Source organism: Gigantopelta aegis, chromosome 7 (genome assembly GCF_016097555.1).
Source record: "Gigantopelta aegis isolate Gae_Host chromosome 7, Gae_host_genome, whole genome shotgun sequence".
NCBI classification, from domain to species: Eukaryota; Metazoa; Mollusca; class Gastropoda; order Neomphalida; family Peltospiridae; genus Gigantopelta; species Gigantopelta aegis.
Window position 1 is genome coordinate 32895097 of NC_054705.1, and position 14774 is coordinate 32909870.

At 39.8% G+C, this 14774-nt stretch overlaps 1 protein-coding gene across 2 annotated transcripts in view; it reads right to left on the bottom strand.

The window, feature by feature from the left end:
- The window catches only part of LOC121377759, a 40242-nt gene that overhangs the window by 13193 nt on the left and 12275 nt on the right, over positions 1-14774 (bottom strand). For both annotated transcript variants that reach the window (XM_041505848.1, XM_041505847.1), the window contains exons 3-6: positions 14475-14614; positions 11946-12088; positions 8659-8814; positions 2987-3079 (exon numbers count right to left, since the gene is read on the bottom strand). In XM_041505848.1, the coding sequence (XP_041361782.1) occupies positions 2987-3079; positions 8659-8814; positions 11946-12088; positions 14475-14614 (532 nt within the window). The remainder of the gene's footprint in view (positions 1-2986; positions 3080-8658; positions 8815-11945; positions 12089-14474; positions 14615-14774) is intronic.

A 14774-nucleotide genomic window follows, 5' to 3' on the forward strand; every position in this document is an offset into this window, starting at 1 on the left:
CTGGATCAAGTGAGATGACAGACTGAAAACATCACACAAAACAAGCGTTAGTGAGATTCAGCTGTCTGAACTGTGAGATCCCTGGATCAGGTGAGATGACGGACTGAAAACATCACACAAAACAAGCGTTAGTGAGATTCAGCTGTCTGAACGGTGAGATCCCTGGATCAGGTGAGATGAAGGACTGAAAACATCACACAAAACAAGAGTTAGTGAGATTCAGCTGTGTGAACGGTGAGATCCCTGGATCAGGTGAGACGACAGACTGAAAACATCACACAAAACAAGAGTTAGTGAGATTCAGCTGTCTGAACGGTGAGATCCCTGGATCAGGTGAGATGACGGACTGAAAACAACACACAAAATGAACGTTAGTGAGATTCAGCTGTCTGAACGGTGAGATCCTTGGATTAGGTGAGATGACGGACTGAAAACAACACAAAACAAACGTTAGTGAGATTCAGCTGTCTGAACTGTGAGATCATTGGATCAGGTGAGATGACGGACTGAAAACAACACAAAGAAACAAGTGTTAGTGAGATTCAGCTGTCTGAACTGTGAGATCCTTGGATCAGGTGAGATGACGGACTGAAAACATCACACAAAACAAGCGTTACTGAGATTCACCTGTCTGAACTGTGAGATCCCTGGATCAGGTGAGATGACGGACTGAAAACATCACACAAAACAAGCGTTAGTGAGATTCAGCTGTGTGAACGGAACCAGTGAGATCCTTGAACCAGGTGAGATGATGGACTAAATAGAACTTGTGTAAGTGTGAACACAGCTACACTGTATATGATGTACTCATAAGAGAAAAGTAATGTTCAAGCATTGTCAAATCTATGGAATATTACAATAAAAGAAACTGGACACTGTGTTATCACTTAACAAAAGGAATGTTTATTTACTGTAAAATCGACGGTCATCACAAAAGTAAAATGTTAAATATTTCTACATTAATATTAATACATGTCCACTACCGGGCACAACACATTTTTGTTATCGTCTAAGTTCAAGGGCTATAACTCTGTCAAAAATTGATAAATCGCCATGAAAGTCCAACTTGATCTGTAACGGTACATGATAAGGCTATACACAAAACGTCAGCTCAATATAATGAAGCATTGTGAAAAAATGTCTGGAAAACAAATTTTCTTTATCTAAAGTTCAAGGACGATCACGCTGTCAAAAATAGAAATGGAAAGAAAGGAAGAGTAAGAAGAAGAAGAAGAAGAAATGTTTTATTTAACGACGCACTCAACACATTTTATTTACGGTTATATGGCGTCAGACATATGGTTAAGGACCACACAGATTTTGAGAGGAAACCCGCTGTCGCCACTATATGGGCTACTCTTCCGATTAGCAGCAAGGGATCTTTTATTTGCACTTCCCACAGGCAGGATAGCACAAACCATGGCCTTTGTTGAACCAGTTATGGATCACTGGTCGGTGCAAGTGGTTTACACCTACCCACTGAGCCTTGCGGAGCACTCACTCAGGATTTGGAGTCGGTATCTGGATTAAAAATCCCATGCCTCGACTGGGATCCGAACCCAGTACCTACCAGCCTGTAGACCGATGGCCTACCACGACGCCACCGAGGCCGGTCAATAACTATGGAAGTCAAACTAAATCTGTAACAGTATATAAGGCCACACTTTTTTTTTTTAGGATTACGGATTTTGTTTTGAAGGAGGCAATGTCGGAGGATGGAATAAAAAAAAAAAAAAAATTCACCCACTTCCTGTTGTTATTATTTTATTTTTTTGTATTACACTAATTACGGATGTTTTCAGTAAGACAACCAATTTCAGTCAAAACAATGACGTCAACACGTTGTTTTGTGACGTACATGTATATTGGCCATACTGAATGCATTTGGTCTAAATTCCGAACTTGCCGACAGATGAAATGAAATTTCAGCAAAGTCGGAGTTGGGTATAAATTAAAGTATTAACACCATTCAAAACATACTTTGTACTACTTTTAATAAAAATCCATCAAGATAAAATTTAAATAAACATATTAATTAATTAATGAAATGTTAAGGGAGAGAACGATTCTTCGGCACTCCGTTTCAGATGGGATTGAATTCCACTTTTCTATATACCACTCTGCTCCAGGTTGCACCACACCAAATAAAATACTTCCGGATCGAAGCTGAAAGTGCACCGACAAAATCTTACGGAGTTGGAATTGGATGGGCTTGTAAATACTGATTTAGCTTTATATTTCAAGGCTTGTATTTTTATTTATTTCGTATTTCCCGACAACGCCACTGTAAAAATCATAAGTAGGAGGAAAAATAAAATAAAAAATTGGCTGAAAACTGAATTATTATTTTTTTCATTTTGGCAAAATTAACGTCTGCAGATCCGTAATCCTAAAAAGAAAAAAAAGTGTGGCCTAATAAAGCTATACACAACATTTCAGGTCAATATCTTCAAGCATTGGAAAACAAAAAGTCGCAAAAAAAACATTTCATATCTCCTAAGTTCAAGGGCCACAACTCTGTCAAAAATAGGTAAATCACCATAAGAGTCAAACCTGGGGCCTAATTCACAAAGGTCTCTTAGGCTCTGCTAGACAACAAAGCATCCTCTTTTTAAGTCTTTTAGCACTGCACTGTGAGATCGCAAAGTTGCGAGAGTTTAGTGAATTAGACCGCTGATCCGTAACAATATATGGTAAAGCTATACAGAGCATTTCAGCACAATGTCTCAACATCCAGGAAAACTATATATGTGGGACATAGGGTCGGATAGACAGATGGACAGACAAACGGACCGACGGCAGACAGAGAGACAGGCAGACAGACAGACAGACAGACAGACACACACACACACACACAGACACAGACGGACGGAAAGACGGATGGACGGACAGACATACAGACAATACTCTCCTCCAGTTGGACTAGAAGGGAATTAATTACAATTCAGTCTGACATACATTACAATAATTGCAAAAGTGTCCTTACGTGCAGGAGCTTGTTCCCGTGGCAACGGCATCCACTGCAGACTTGCTCATGATAACGGACACAGGACGATCACAGTACCTCTGTCGAATTGGACTGAAAAATAAAACATAACAGTTAAAGGGACACTCCAGAGTTTGCTGCATTGTAAGATGTTTCCCAAAAATAAAATATTTCTACAATAAAACTTACATATTAAATATATTTTCTTGTTTAGAATATCAGTGTCTGTATATTCAATGTGTTTCTGGTCGTCTTAATATTCGTAAGAAGTCCAACTGGATTTTGTCTTCAAATAATTCCGTATGTACGAAAAAACAATATTTTAGGAAATAAAATTTAACCTAGTACAAATACTAGAACGATCAGAAACACGTTTAATATACAGCCACTGATATTTTATGCAGAAAAATATATTTGATATGTAATTTCAATTGCTAAAAAGTCTCTGTTAGTCAATAACATCTTAAAAAGTGAAATAAACTCAGTAATGTCCCTTTAAAGTTTTGTTTAACGACAACACTTGAAAATGTTTATTAAAAAATAAACACGTGACGATATTTAAAATGTTTTTATAAAGTCTAATAACCAGGAAAAGTTAAAAGTTTATTTTGTTTAACGACACCACTAGAGCACATTGATTAATTAATCATCGGCTATTGGACATCAAATATTCGGTAATTCTAACACGTAGTCATCAGAGAAAACCCACTACATTTTTCCTAATGCAGGAAGGAATCTTTTGCATGCACTTTCCCACAGACCGAAAAACACATACCATGACCTTTGAGCAGTTGTGGTACACTGGTTGGAACATAAAACCCCAATCAGTTGAATGGATCAACCAAGGTGATTCGATCCTGTGACGCAGGCACCTCAAGCGAGGATTATATGTAAATACTGCCTGTCACGGGGATCCTATAATACCCGTAACTGAATAAAACACGATTATCCAAATATCTCTTCTAACGGTATATCTATTAGATCTTTCTGTATCGGGCAGTCTAATACCCGAGTGGCTCGGCTCTAGGTATGATCAGAGATAAGATCTTATATAAATATATATATATATATAGCACGTTTAGTTCACTAGAAAACACAACAAAACACAATACACTTTGGAATCTGTATTACTACTACGCTCACAAATGTACTGCTGCAGTAGTTAATTAACAACAACAAATAATAACAACCCAGAACTGATCACTTAATTAGTTAATCTCTAGGTGTCTAGTTTACACAATATTCTAATCACTTCACGGTGATACAACACCCACACGTGTTATAATTGAGAAACGCTGCCAGGGGAACTTAATTAATAAAGGAATTACAACTCTATTCCTAACTGGTTAATTTTTAATTAACCCTTAACTACTCATTCAGTAACTTTGTAATACAGAATTAATACTGGTACATATCCCAATAAGACAATAACCTATAGTTTACCTAGGTCCTCTAGGATGACTGGCTAAGCTTTAATATTTTTAGAACAGTGAAGCCTACAATTTACTTCGTCAGATTACCAGAAACACTGTCTAAATAATATTGGTATAATACAGTATTAAAATATTTAAAGTTACATCAATCACATCAAGGTTATACAACAGAGCAGAAAAATATATTTACCACGTCCGGACTGAACTTATATAGATCGTTCAGTGGACGACGTTCGTTCCCCTGCAGCCTTCCAAAGTTTCTCCTCAATATATCTAAAATCCTAGCTATTTATTCAAAACTCTCAGAGACAGCGAATATCGCCTGGGGGCACAACGCGGTACCTCACCTATCATCTGATATTTCCACCTATTCCAGAGTCGGTATATTTTCTAGGATGGCCAGACTTACTGTCGCCAGGTCGCCAGCAATACCCTGGTCATAAACCGCACTACCGGAGTTATTACGTAACTACTGGCCACATGGCCTCCACACCTGGACTAAGTGCATTTTGGGATGCGCGGAGGTATTACGTAACCAAGCTGCACACGGCAATCTAAAACAATTAACATCGCCACAGGCGAAAAGATAAGAGCATGTTCCGTCACACTGCTCCTCTTTCAGTAACCTTGTAATACAGAATTAATACTGGTACATATCACCATAAAGACAATAACCTACAGTTTACCTAGGTCCTCTAGGATGACCGGCTAAGCTTTAATATTTTTAGAACAGTGAAGCCTACAATTTACTTCGTCAGATTACCGGAAACACTGTCTAAATAATAATGGTATAATACAGTATTAAAATATTTAAAGTTACATCAATCACATCAAGGTTATACAACAGAACAGAAAAATATATTTACCACGTCCGGACTGAACTTATATAGATCGTTCAGTGGACGACGTTCGTTTCCCTGCAGCCTTCCAAAGTTTCTCCTCGATATATCTAAAATCCTAGCTATTTATTCAAAACTCTCAGAGACAGCGAATATCGCCTGGGGGCACAACGCGGTACCTCACCTATCATCTGATATTTCCACCTATTCCAGAGTCGGTATATTTTCTTGGATGGCCAGACTTACTGTTGCCAGGTCGCCAGCAATACCCTGGTCATAAACCGCACTACCGGAGTTATTACGTAACTACTGGCCACATGGCCTCCACACCTGGACTAAGTGCATTTTGGGATGCGCGGAGGTATTACGTAACCAAGCTGCACACGGCAATCTAAAACAATTAACATCGCCACAGGCGAAAAGATAAGAGCATGTTCCGTCACACTGCTCCTCTTTCAGTAACCTTGTAATACAGAATTAATACTGGTACATATCACCATAAAGACAATAACCTACAGTTTACCTAGGTCCTCTAGGATGACCGGCTAAGCTTTAATATTTTTAGAACAGTGAAGCCTACAATTTACTTCGTCAGATTACCGGAAACACTGTCTAAATAATAATGGTATAATACAGTATTAAAATATTTAAAGTTACATCAATCACATCAAGGTTATACAACAGAGCAGAAAAATATATTTACCACGTCCGGACTGAACTTATATAGATCGTTCAGTGGACGACGTTCGTTCCCCTGCAGCCTTCCAAAGTTTCTCCTCGATATATCTAAAATCCTAGCTATTTATTCAAAACTCTCAGAGACAGCGAATATCGCCTAGGGGCACAACGCGGTACCTCACCTATCATCTGATATTTCCACCTCTCCCAGAGTCGGTATATTTTCTTGGATGGCCAGACTTACTGTCGCCAGGTCGCCAGCAATACCCTGGTCATAAACCGCACTACCGGAGTTATTACGTAACTACTGGCCACATGGCCTCCACACCTGGACTAAGTGCATTTTGGGATGCACGGTCGTGCGGAGGTTTTACGTAACCAAGCAGCACACAGCAATCTAAAACAATTAACATCGCCACAGGCGAAAAAGATACAAGCATGTTCCGTCACACTGCTCCTCTTTCAGTAACCTTGTAATACAGAATTAATACTGGTACATATCACCATAAAGACAATAACCTACAGTTTACCTAGGTCCTCTAGGATGACCGGCTAAGCTTTAATATTTTAGAACAGTGAAGCCTACAATTTACTTCATCAGATTACCGGAAACACTGTCTAAATAATAATGGTATAATACAGTATTAAAATATTTAAAATCACATCAAGGTTATACAACAGAGCAGGAAAATATATTTACCAGTCCAGACGGACAAACGTTCCCCGGGAGCCTTCCAATGTTTCTCCCCGATATATCTAAAATCCTATCTATTTATTCAAAAATCTCAGAGACAGCGAATATCGCCTGGGGGCACAACGCGTACCTCACCTATCATGTGATAGTTCCACAACTCCCAGAGACAGTATATTTCCTTAGATGGCCAGACTTACTGTCGCCTAGTTCGCCAGAAACCACAGTTGTAAAACCGCACTACCAGAGTTATTACGTTACTACTGGCCACATGGCCTCCACACCTGGTCTGGGTGTGTATTAGGGGGTACGGTCGAGCGGAGGTATTACGTAACCAAGCTGCACACGGCCCTCTAAAACAATTAACATCGCCACAGGCGAAAAGATAAGAGCATGTTCCGTCACACTGCCCCTCTTCACCAGAAAAGGCAGGCGACAATACTTTAAAATTGGAAATCAGTATAAATTGGTATGGGAATATTTTGTTCAGTATCACGTTGCAATTCAATTGGTAAAGTTTTACCCACACACAAAAAATCACAAAATTTTGGGACATAAATCATAATCATTTCCAAAAATACATTCTGATAAGAAAAAAAAGTTATTGGGAATAATGGACATAAATACTGGACATCTGGCCACAAAAATAAATGCAAGTTTATAAATTTTTTGCCTAATTTTAATCATCATTAACTGATCTAAAATGTCAAAAAAATTAAATAAACCCATGAAAATAATACTTATCGAATTCAAATATGAATATTATTTTATGTATTTATATAAATAAAAAAATAATTAGTGAAAATATATTGAAACAGAGTAAAAGTTATACATCTGTAACATGGCTTTTGTCAAAACTTTTTTTTTTTCTTCTTTTTTTATCCCAGTGCCCCCTTTCCTTTCTCTCCTTTGAACTCCATCTCATTTCTTCCCGATCTGGCAACTCCTCCTATCTTTCAACTTCTTTCGCTGTCCACCTCCACATCCCAGTCCTTGTCTCTCCAACCGCGATAGGTGCTTGTCTCTTGTGGCTATCCGTGCCACACACCTGTTCCCCATCAGCTTTTAGCTGTGGGCTTAGTCTGATCACTTCGGGGAGTGTTCAGTAGTTACTTCTGGCATTGTTAAGAGGCACTTGTAACCACCTAGTACAGGCCTCGGTGGCGTCGTGGCAGGCCATCGGTCTACAGGCTGGTAGGTACTGGGTTCGGATCCCAGTCGAGGCATGGGATTTTTAATCGAGATACCGACTCCAATCCCTGAGTGAGTGCTCCGCAAGGCTCAATGGGTAGGTGTAAACCACTTGCACCGACCAGTAATCCATAACTGGTTCAACAAAGGCAATGGTTTGTGCTATCCTGCCTGTGGGAAGTGCAAATAAAAGATCCCTTGCTGCCTGTCGTAAAAAGAGTAGCCTATGTGGCGACAGCGGGTTTCCTCTAAAAACAGCGTCAGAATGACCATATGTTTGATGTCCAATAGCCGATGATAAGATAAAAAATCAATGTGCTCTAGCGGCGTCGTTAAATAAAAAACAAACTAAACTTGTAACCACCTACTATGCACCCCTACTACCGGCGGTGGTTAGTTAGTGCTGTGGGTCAGACCAGCTTTATTAGCGGCAGAGGACGAGGATGCCAGGTGGGTGCAGGGATATACACAGAGACTGCACCCGTGGAGGAAGTTGAGACAGGTAGGCGATGGTGTGGACAGCTCAGAAGACAGAGTTGGAGGAAATTGACAGAAAGGGTCGAAACAGATCGAAATCGTGGGAGAAATTGGAAAGTTTTTTATATTAAGATAATGAGAATGATAGGCAATGGGTGATAGATGAGAAAGATGAATGAATGTGTGAGCCAGCTTTGACGGGATTTGAACCACTGTCGTCAGCTTGATTGTCCAGCAGCTTATCCACTAGACCACGGAGCTCACTGCTTTTGTCAAAACTTAATCTAGTAGTCAGAAGGTTAAAACACGTATGCCTGCTGAACATGCATCATATATACTTCATGGCCTGTCCCCTAATCATACCTGTGGGTTCTGCTGTCGCTGAAGGTGTTTCTGCGTGGCACGCTCGTCTGCCAGTCGCCATGGGTCATGCTCCCGGACCGGTTTCTCTCCATTGTTCCATGGTCTGGTCTGTCCAGCTCATCCAATCCTTCAAAGTCGACCGCAGCTTTCATGCAGCTAAAGGTAAATAAAGAATTACATAGATCCTTGCGAGGAGAGGGCTTGATCACTCGCCTGGAGCTTGCGAGGAGAGTAATTTGTCACTCGTCTGGAGCTTGTGAGGAGAGTGATTCGTCACTTGCCTGGAGCTTGTGAGGAGAGTGATTCGTCACTTGCCTGGAGCTTGTGAGGAGAGTGATTTGTCACTCACCTGGAGCTTGTGAGGAGAGTGAGGAGAGTAATTTGTCACTCGTCTGGAGCTTGTGAGGAGAGTGATTCGTCACTTGCCTGGAGCTTGTGAGGAGAGTGATTCGTCACTTGCCTGGAGCTTGTGAGGAGAGTGATTTGTCACTCACCTGGAGCTTGTGAGGAGAGTGAGGAGAGTAATTTGTCACTCGCCTGGAGCTTGTGAGGAGAGTGATTTATTACTTGCCTGGAGCTTGTGAGGAGAGTGATTTATCACTTGCCTGGAGCTTGTGAGTTGAGTGATTTATCACTTGCCTGGAGCTTGTGAGTTGTGAGGAGAGTGATTTATCACTTGCCTGGAGCTTGTGAGTTGTGAGGAGAGTGATTTATCACTTGCCTGGAGCTTGTGAGTTGTGAGGAGAGTGATTTATCACTTGCCTGGAGCTTGTCAGCAGAGTGATTTATCACTTTCCTGGAGCTTGTGAGTCGTGAGGAGAGTGATTTATCACTTGCCTGGAGCTTGTGAGTCGTGAGGAGAGTGATTTATCACTTGCCTGGAGCTTGTCAGGAGAGTGATTTATCACTTGCCTGTAGCTTATGAGTTGCGTGGAGAGTGATTTATCGCTTGCCTGGAGCTTGTGAGGAGAGTGATTTATCACTTGCCTGGAGCTTGTAAGGAGAGTGATTTATCACTCACCTGGAGCTTGTGAGTAGTGTGATTTATCACTTGCCTGATATTTTTAAACATGAAGGACTGATTATCTCTCCATAACCTAAGTTACGGCTGTAATTAATCACTCCCATCAAATGTTTTCACAGCAAAGTCCAATATATAGCTGGACTCCCACCCACCCCACCACAGTTGCTGTTATCTTCCAACATATGTCAGAAACTCAGTTCTAAACGGCAAGACACTGTGCTTACAGTAACTCTTATGCATCCAGCTTTACAAGGTGAAATTTGTCATTTTTAACCTACACTTTTCAACATCAAATTGTAAGGAAACATCTAACATAACACAAGTTTAAATGTGTGTAATATTTTAGGGGACACATTAGTGAGACTAATTAACCAAATAAAATTTACAAAAGAACCTAATTCACATTTTTAAAATAGAATATTTTGAAACACTTTGATCAGTCCTTGATGTCATTGTTTATGATGCTTTCACCAGTGTTCTCGCTGCTCCATTTAAGCGGGGCGGCCCGCCCTGCTATTGCATTTTGCCGCCCTCCTTTCACGTTCTCCGCCCTCCTTTATTTTTCTGCGCCCCTCTTTATTTTCCAGCACCCTACTATATTTTCCAGCACCCTACTATATTTTCCAACACCTATCTCCGCTATTTCCAAATGCACACTTTTTTCCACACATAAAAAACCGATCAATCTGCACACTGGACATCAAAGGAAACAAGCTGCGTTGTGTACGAAAAAGCAACTGACGAAACATTTACGACAGTTACCGTAACGTAATTTAATAGTATTTTTAACAGCCTCTATTTTGTCCCATACCTGTATCCATTTGTATATTTAATACAACAATAAAAGTTATATTTTATTTGAGCAATGGAAACATTTTTATTTGTTATGGATTCGGCAATCTCCGACTGAAAACCCCCCCACTTATTTGGCACCAAATTTGTCACGTGATCAGAACAGTCACTCTATCTTTTTTTTCCACTAACTGTCGTCTGATATTTTGTCCTCAGTTACAGATATAATTGATTGTAACTGATGATTTTTACTTTCTGTCATTCTGTTTATTCAGCAGTTCTTATAACATATTGTAAACTTTTCATTTTGGGGGCATTATCACCGCTTTTTGTTTTTCGTATATCTTGAAATCTTTATTAAAATAATAATATTAAAACTTTTATCGGTTCAGCAAAACCAGAACTGCCAGTGAATATCAGACCGATAACATCTTCGGTTCAATTAAAAGACGAGTCTGCTTGTATTTCGTATACACTTTTTGTAATCAAAATAAGGAGCAAGTCTTTCCACAAAATCTATCAACACACAACAACATGGTAACCACCAAGCTCCCCCACCCACCCTTTTTTTTCTTTCGTTTTTTTTTTTTTTGAAGGGTGTGGTGCTGCGCGGCCGTCCTCCTTTAATTTTCACCCAGCGAGAACACTGCTTTCACAATGTTTATTTTCATTTTCAATCGACGATGAATAATCCCATTAAAGTCTGAATTAATATCAATTACTTTTGGTGAATATATCCTTTAAAAATCTTCAATTTTCATTAAATAATAATGTTTTAAATGAAATATTTTACAAATAACAAGAAATCGAACCCATGTGGAAGTTACATCATCAATAAAGTTTACACAAATTTCACTGTTTTTGTTTTCTTTTCGATACAGCGATAACAATTTACATCCAACTATCAGTCAATAAAATACACTGGATGTGCTCGATCATTATTCTACTATATTGGTGCATTCACAGAACAGGGCTCAAACTTAAGAATTTGTCACCCACGGCAATGTTTAAAAGAATTGCCATAGGTGAACTGGACCACCGATGGTAAATGGTGAGCTTGCCTAAGTTAAAAAAAAATTTCAAGTGACATTTGCAGCAAAAAAACAAGACTGAAAGACATTTGAAATGTGCAAATGCTAAATATTGGCAGATATTACACCAGGTGTATACATTTCTTCATTGTTGAGTAGCTTTACCAATGCGCAAAAGTACCATCTGTGATCCTCTCTACCTACGGCAATTTATATCTCAACGACAGTAATTGCCCATGGTGCCATCGATAAGTTCGAGGTCTGACAGAATCAAGATCGATAACTCCTGTGAATGTTGACAGCTGTGACTGCAGTCGAGAATAGGTTTTTAAGTTAGTTTTGCACATCTTGACTGCAGCTGAGAATGGAATGGAAAGAATTAATGATTACTACAAAGTTACAACAGGCCCTTGACCGGAATGTGTCACATAATCACATACTTGAGAATGGCTTCGTGCATGTTCTTGGCGATCACGGCATCTTCAACATTCATCCACAGCTCGCCCCGTCCAGTGGGCGCCCAGTTCCCCACCTCCATCCGGAACAAGCAGTCACTGTGTGCGAGAGACCTCACTGTCGCAAGCTGTCACAAAATATAACGCTTTAAAGCTGCAGTGGTCTCAAATACAGTTTTATAATTTTACAATTTAAAACCAAAAATAAAGAAATGTTTTACTGATGTTCTCAACAGATTAATTAATTAATGTTAATACTTATATACATGTATGGTGTTAGATATACAGTTAAGAACTACAGAGATAATTAGAGAAAGAAAGAAAGAAATGTTTTATTTAACGATGCACTCAACACATTTTATTTACGGTTATATGGCGTCAGACTTATGGTTATGGACCACATAGATTTTGAGAGAAAACCCGCTGTCGCCACTTCATGGGCTACTCTTTCCGATTAGCAGCAAGGGATCTTTTATTTGCGATTCCCACAGGCAGGATAGCACAAACCATGGCCTTTGTTGAACCAGTTATGGATCACTGGTCGGTGCAAGTGGTTTACACCTACCCATTGAGCCTTGCGGAGCACTCACTCAGGGTTTGGAGTCCGTATCTGGATTAAAAATCCCATGCCTCGACTGGGATCCGAAACCCAGTACCTACAAGCATGTTGACCGATGGCCTAACCACGACGCCACCGAGGCCGGTAAAGAGATAATTAGAGAAAACAGCTATCACCACACCATGGGCTACTGTTTTTGATTAGTAGTAACATGAATACAGTCCACAGCAAAAAAGTGCTGTAGAGAACTAAAAACTCCACGGCATTGCCGATTGTTGTTGGCAATTACAGGGGTTGCAATGTACTGTTTGTTTGCCATAAAACTTGTTTTGAAGAGAACTAAAAACTCCACGGCATTGCCGATTGTTGTTGGCAATTACAGGGGTTGCAATGTACTGTTTGTTTGCCATAAAACTTGTTTTGAAGAGAACTAAAAACTCCACGGCATTGCTGATTGTTGTTGGCAATTACAGGGGTTGCAATGTACTGTTTGTTTGCCATAAAACTTGTTTTGAACCATTTCTTTTCATTTAGGTTTATAACGAAATACGGTTCAACCACGCTGTCCTGGGCATAAACCTCAGTTACCTGGACCATCTATCCAAGACGGTAGCTAATGGTTGGTTGTTTGTAGGTAGTGAGAGAGAGTTCAGTGTAGTGGCTTAGCTTACACCCATCTATTCATAAAAGTCATTCTGGGTGGTAACTGGAACCAGAATGTGAATCCAGTACTACTACCAACTAGCCTTAAGTCCAATGGCTATCTAGTCAGTAATTTCGAGGCCTGCTTGCCTGGAACTTTATACAGCATTTGGTTTGATGAAGTTCACTTTATACTGGCTTGACAAACACAGTTGGCAGTTAATTTCGAACCCTGCTTACCTGAAATTTATAGTGGTTTGTCGCAGGTCACTTTAACCTTCTGACTACTGCAGGCGAGATATCTCGCCCGAAACGTCACGTTAACAGTCGATATGTGTAACCTGTATACACGCATGTCATTAGACTTTATTCAATCCCCGAAACTTGCACAAAGGAAACTGCACTGTAACGGAAACGGAAATGTTACTGCATTAAAGAAAAAAGGATTTTTTTTTCAAAATGGTGGCGTTTGTTTAGATTTTTTCAATTGAAAATACCTTGAAATTTTGAGTTCAAAAAGTGGTTTTCGGTAAGTATTTTCGCTTGACAACAATGGCGGCCACTAGCCGCGGGGCATTTTCAGGGATCGATAGCCCGATTGTGACAGCTAATTTGGGCTATAAATTTGATCGTTTATACCAACAACGAAAATTACCAAATATTGCCCTATGAATCTTAGTTCGGGCAGGTCAAAAAAATTCTGGTCAGAAAACCATGTTATCGGGAATAATGGCTTACATAAATACTGGACAGCTGTCGCCACAAATGCCCTAGTAAGTAAACGCAACAGTTTTTTGAACCCTGCTTACCTAATTTAATCACCATTAGCCGCAGTCTAAAATAATAAAAATTACTAAAAAAAGACAGTCGAAAATTTTGAATACTTACCGAATTTATATAGTGGTTTGTCGCAGTTCACTTTATCATGTTTTTACACTGGCTAGACAACATGGGTAGTTAATTGAACCCTGCTGGAATTTAACAAAGTTACTTTAAACTGTACCCACTCAACGTGGGTTTTTGTCGAACCCTGCTTACCTCCAATTAGTGGTAAAGTTCACTTTAACAATGCTGATACACTGGATTTATAGGCACGGTAGTTAATTTCGAATCCTGCTTACCTGGAATTTATACAGCGGTTTGTCGCAGTTCACTTTATCAATGCTGATACACTAGCTAGACAGACAGTCAGCAGTTAATTTCGAGACCTGCTTACCTGGAATTTATACAGTGGTTTGTCGCAGTTCACTTTAACAATGCTGATACACTGGCTAGACAGACACAGTCGGCAGTTAATTTCGAACCATGCTTACCTGGAATTTATACAGTGGTTTGTCGCAGTTCACTTTAACAACGCTGATACACTGGCTAGACAGACACAGTCGGTAGTTTCCTCGGATGTTCTTCGAGACACCTAGACCTTTCGGTTGGATAGTCACTTGCCATACATGCTCTGTAAACCAAAGATTAGCTCATGTTTAACGACACCTCAGGACATTTTTATTTTTAACTCATAAAGGTCAATCCAACCTCTTTCAGGCCTCTTTCATGAAAGGAGCAGTTTAACACACTCACTTTGTACCTGCCCAAAGATACTTCTACATTCCCCTTAA